This window comes from Gavialis gangeticus, unplaced genomic scaffold (assembly GCF_001723915.1).
Source record: "Gavialis gangeticus isolate Ggan-Ray unplaced genomic scaffold, GavGan_comp1, whole genome shotgun sequence".
Classification (NCBI taxonomy): domain Eukaryota; kingdom Metazoa; phylum Chordata; order Crocodylia; family Gavialidae; genus Gavialis; species Gavialis gangeticus.
This window is the reverse complement of record NW_017728996.1, coordinates 23,246,571-23,251,885: the sequence shown is the minus strand read 5'-3', so window position 1 is coordinate 23,251,885 and position 5,315 is coordinate 23,246,571. Positions and strand designations below refer to the sequence as shown.

Here is a 5,315-nt window from a genome sequence, read left to right as displayed (position 1 = left end):
AAGCATCTGATAATCATTCGTGGCCAAATACTAGAAATAGTCCCCACAACTAAAACCCCAGATTTGCCAGGCTTAAACACAGAATTAAGAATATTGGCTAGACATGCCCTGCCCTCTCCTCAGCAGCAGTACATGATCTAGGGTTATTAATGAAGGGAGTGGACTCCAGGTGCAGATCCTCTGTTACTACATAAATGCCTATTTGCCCACTGACCTCAGTGGAATGTGTCCACTGTGGGGGTACATCACATATGCTTGTGATGTGCCCCCATACGTACAGAGGGAGTTAGCATTTCTGCCACACCTCCCAGACATGACCGCCCTCTCAGGCTTTTCCCTCACACAGCTGCAGATCTGGTGCTGTTAACTCCAGAGGCCAAATCCTTCTCTCAAACATATCCGAGTAATTCTGCCAGCTCTAGTGGACTTGTAAGAAGGTAAATGAAATAGAGTCTGGCCTCACGATGAAAGTTCTGAACACCTTCAGGTACAAAGCTGAAAGCATGGGACAAGATACACTAATTTAAAAATACTATAAATTGGGCCATTCAGCAGCAAGTAAATCAACAAGTACCTGGTATGTTCTGTTTAAATTCAGAACTGTACCCTCCAACCAAAATCATCATCCATAGGAAAATCCTTATAGTGAGATAAAAGTATCAGAAAGCTTACTTAACTTATACATGTGATTTTTGTGTTGCTAATGATGAAAAGTTTCATCTACTGGGACACAAATTTTGTTCTACGACTGTTTTGTAAATGCTTCTTCAGGGACAGGTTATGCAAATTTATCAGACAAAAAAAGAACAATGCTTAAGTTGATAGTCAAGATCTTTGAAAAGGCTGAGTTCAAACCAACATTTTAAGGTACCCTTTACTACAAAAGACTTCACAAACAAAAGGATGGGTGAAAGAATTATTAAAACACATAATATAAAGATAGACTTGTTAACCTGGCATCATCCCTTACTTTTCTTATCAGCTGCCTACTGAATCTGGTTTCCTTAATATAAAATTTTCTAATTTGTGGTTAAAAAAAAAAAAAAAAAAATCCCAAACACCAAGTACCTTTCCAGTTGAGGGGCACAGAAAGGTTCCTGACAGTTTAAAGTAGTAAATATGCGTGTGATGTTTCAAAACAGCCAGTTCATACCTACAGGAGCTTTTATGCAGTATCCATTTTCATCTCGGATTGGTTCATCTTTCTCCACGTCATATCTAACCAGCTCATACTGTATAATCTTCTAGTGGAAATTTACAAAATATATATGAACACGTGAATATGAATGTCTTAACTATATTTTCAATACATGCTGTATATTTAATTTTGCATTGAAAACTGCTAAGTTCATAATATTTCAAATACACAAACAGGGCCCAAGTACTGGGGACTGTATGGGAATCCAAAAAAAAAGATGGCAGCACTACTTCTGATATACAGTGGTTTGGCAGCCCGGCTAAAGTAGGGAAAGGGAAGACTTTTTGCCTAAGACTCAGCTTGTACTGCCTCTGATGGCCCTTTGGGTTTTACATTATACAGGGGGTCTAGGCAACCCTTGGTGATGGGCTGAACTTCATCCCTGAAAGCAGCGTTATTTCTTACCTTATGGAAGCAGTTGACACGCCCCACTGCACCCACTTTTTCAGTGTAGTTAACAAAGGCAACGTTTCCCTCTGTTGAAGCATAGAACTCAAAAATACGGATGTTTCCAAATCTTTTGACAAATTCCCTCCAAACATCACCCCTTAACCCGTTCCCTATGGCAAGTCTCACTCTGTGATCACGGTCATTGTCTTTCTAGAAATAAGAAAACCCAAAGTGAGTTTATATTTGTTAAATAAACACTCCTATAAATGAACAAGTTTCAAGAAAACTTGAGTTTGCAAGAACGGAGCACATCTGGAAGTAAATTGTGCAAAAACATCACAATGGCTAAACACACAGTTATGTTGTGGTAGGGTTGGAGTGTTGCTGTAGTGGTGATGGTCCAGGAAACATGCAAGACGCAAGGTTTTTTTGGGTGATGTGGATGGTTATGATATGGACAGGTGCCCTGCTACTTACTTTGTCTAACAGTGGCAAGCAGAAGAGTATTGGAGCATGTTGGGTTGAATATCTGTCTCTGACAGAAATCAGTGGCTAAACCAAATTCAATTAAGGCTGGACAGAGCTCTGAGGCTCAAATTCAGCCCACTTAGAGGGCCGGAATGACACCTGAGCACCTCTTTTGCCCTATTTTGCATGTACGCAGTGCAGTGACGCTCTACATAAAAGTGAATTTCACCCTTAGTTCAGCAAAAAGTTGCAGAGAGAAAGATGGCAGATTTTGAGATTCTCTAAATTGCAACAAGGCAGTCCAAAATGAAAAGTTAGTCTTAGGCTGGCATCTTTACTTGATCAAAACACCCTGTAATCTGAATGAGGAATAAGTTGATGAAAAAGACACCTAGTAGTTCATCTCATGTGAATCTTTAAACATGGCATCATCAACGTGTTCTGTACAACGTACACATGGAGATGACAAACACTGACTGTGGGGGGCAGTCAGATCATGTGGCTGTCCACTGTCAGCCAATGAGAGAAAAGAGCTGAACACACACAAGTCCAATGTGCTTTAACAAGCAATGGACGGGAGTGACTGGACCTTCTGGGAATTTTGGCAAATTCTGAGGATGTGGCTCCTGCAGATCCCCTGAATTTTTAGGAGAATTTGCTCCCTGTACTCATGTGCTCAATATTGCTTTGAGGCACACAAGGTTTTTTTTTAAATTATTTGGACATGAGCTGCCCTCTCTGCTGCTGAGTGGCCCAAATGTCATCATAAACCCACACTTTCGTCCTCATGTTTCCACCTGCGGTAGCCGTAATCTTAGCTATCTGTGCAAGTGATATTTTGCTTGGTAGATAATTAGGCTGTCTGCATATTCTCAAGGTGCCTTATTCCAGTGGGACATCAGCAAGAGACAGAAATAGCCAGCTGCACTGGAAAGAGAAATGTCTTTAGCATCGTTTAGAGCAGGAGTGTCAAACATATGGCTTGTGCACTCCATCTGGCCCATGGAGCCCACCATCTGGCCCCCAGTGCTGCCCCCACACCTAATCAGACCCACACGGGGCATGGCACGCATCCGTCATGTGGGACTAGTTTGCAGGTTGGATCCAGCTCATGAACTCCCGCTCCTTCTCTCCCCCCTCCCCCAGCGTGTGTGATATCGTGGGGGCTCCAGACAGCCTGGGACCTGTGCCACATGTGTCATGAATCCCAGAGCAGCTGGAAAGGGCATCACGTGCAGTGTAGTCTGGGCAGACTGGCAGCCATACTGCATGCAGCAGCCACCCCAGCTGGACTGCACCACATGCAGTACCCACTCTGGGATGTGCACCACACTTGGCACCTGCTCCAGTGTGGGTCCCAGATTGGCTGGAGAAGCCATGGGATCAGGTATGGTGGGGGGAGGGTAAAAGGGAAGGAGTCTGTGGGCACAATTCAGCTCCATGCCACTCATCCAGCCCGTAGAGCTGGATAAGTTTGACACTCCTGGTTTAGAGTGTGGGAGGCAAAGGGTTAGTAAGCGAATAGTAGTGAAGGGTTGAGAAAAAAGAGACAGCAGCAGCAATGCAAGTTTTCCCAGTTGCTCTGCAAATTGGTTGGAGACCACAATTATTTCTATTGTCCTGAGCCTCCAGCTTTCAAAAGTTCAAGAAATGCTGCATTAGCTGAAGATTTCTCACTTATTGCATGTGAAATGGTTAACGCACTTGTTATCACTTTTGTGGTTATAAAGAAACATAAATTAATGCTTTTCCTTGTGCTATTTCTTGCTTGATTAGAGACAGTGAGCTGAATTCCTACCTGGTGAAAGCCCACTGGAAACATGGGATTATTCCAGACAGAAATTTGACCTCATAAACTGACAGATCAATTAATCCTGTCAGATGTTCCCAACCAGAGCGGACAAAAAACTGCCATAGTAAGACGTTTAAAATTTGCATATATTTACATTTTAATTTGCCTTGATAGTAAAGGTGGGTTCATTTTGCTTTTAACAATTTTGATATAAAGTACTATTCTGGACTTCTGTCAGGTAGCTCCTAGATTATTACTGCTTTTCTACAGGACTTAGTCTAGCAATGCAAGTTTAGTTGAAGTAGTTTTGTTGATCATCTTTGAGTTCCATTTTAACGGCACATCTCTCATTAAGAGCAGACCAACTAATTTATGAAACAGTCTACTCTGTCTGCTGAGAAACTGTGTAAAGTTTCTATTCTCATTCATTCTTTTCTGCCTGCTAAGGGAGACTGACCAGAGTAGGGTCAAAGGGGTTATCTAGGGTGCACATGATCTGTGGCTGAGAGAAGAAGAGAACACGTGTCACTCTACAGTGAAGGCAGGAAATCCTTTTGTGTCAGCTGCTTTCTGCAGTACATAGTCTGTTAATTTGTTGTTACACTGACTGTAAGACCAGTTGTTTCCCTACCTGTTGTGCTAATAATAAATAATAGTATTTTGGGGGTAGATTCTTCACTCGTGCAGATCATCATGGTTCAGGGAAATCAATGGACTTGTGATAGCTTCAACTAGCAGAGGTCCTGACCCAGAGCCAGATTCTGTAAGAAACCTCTGATGTAGTATCTCTACTGGATCAGAGTAATTCTGCTGAAGTCGATGATATTACTCTGGATTTATACTAGTGTGACATAGAGTAGATCTGGCTATTTGCAATGATGTGACACCTTCTTTCACAGCATCAGGCAGGCAAAACTCAAAATAACTGCAAGATCATGCTGTTTTTAGTGAATTTATCTGATTGGTCTGAGATTCCAACCTTCATTCATGCATCTTGGTGATGACCCTGCTTTCACCCTGTGAAGTCAATGGAAGCGCAGCTGAGTCCCTCAGGCCAAGTTCACTCTCCCTGGTGTGACACACATGATTATATGACTTATAGTTTCATAGTTAGTAGGGTCAGAAGGGACCTGAGCAGATCATTGAGTCTGACCCCCTGCCATGGCAGGAAAGAGTACTGGGGTCAAACGACCCCAGCAAGGTGTTCATCTAACCTCCTCTTAAAGACCCCCAGGGTAGGAGCCTGCACCACTTCTCTTGGAAGTTGGTTCCAGACCCTAGCCGCCCTGACCGTGAAGTAGTGCCTCCTGATATCTAGTCTGAATCTACCCTCAGCCAGCTTGTGACCGTTATTTCTAGTCACTGCTGGTAGTGCTTGGGGGAACAGGGACTCCCCCAATGCCTGCTGGTCCCCTCTGACTAGTTTGTAACAGGACACTAGATCCCCCCTCAGCCTTCTCTTGTGGA

General features: G+C 43.1%; 1 protein-coding gene across 1 annotated transcript in view; it reads right to left on the bottom strand.

Annotated features, from left to right (window-relative positions):
* SLC27A2 (solute carrier family 27 member 2) overlaps positions 1 to 5,315 on the bottom strand; it is a 59,682-nt gene that overhangs the window by 15,302 nt on the left and 39,065 nt on the right. Inside the window, exons 5-6 of the mRNA XM_019503823.1 lie at positions 1,604 to 1,798; positions 1,154 to 1,244 (exon numbers count right to left, since the gene is read on the bottom strand). Coding sequence (XP_019359368.1) covers positions 1,154 to 1,244; positions 1,604 to 1,798 — 286 coding nt within the window. The remainder of the gene's footprint in view (positions 1 to 1,153; positions 1,245 to 1,603; positions 1,799 to 5,315) is intronic.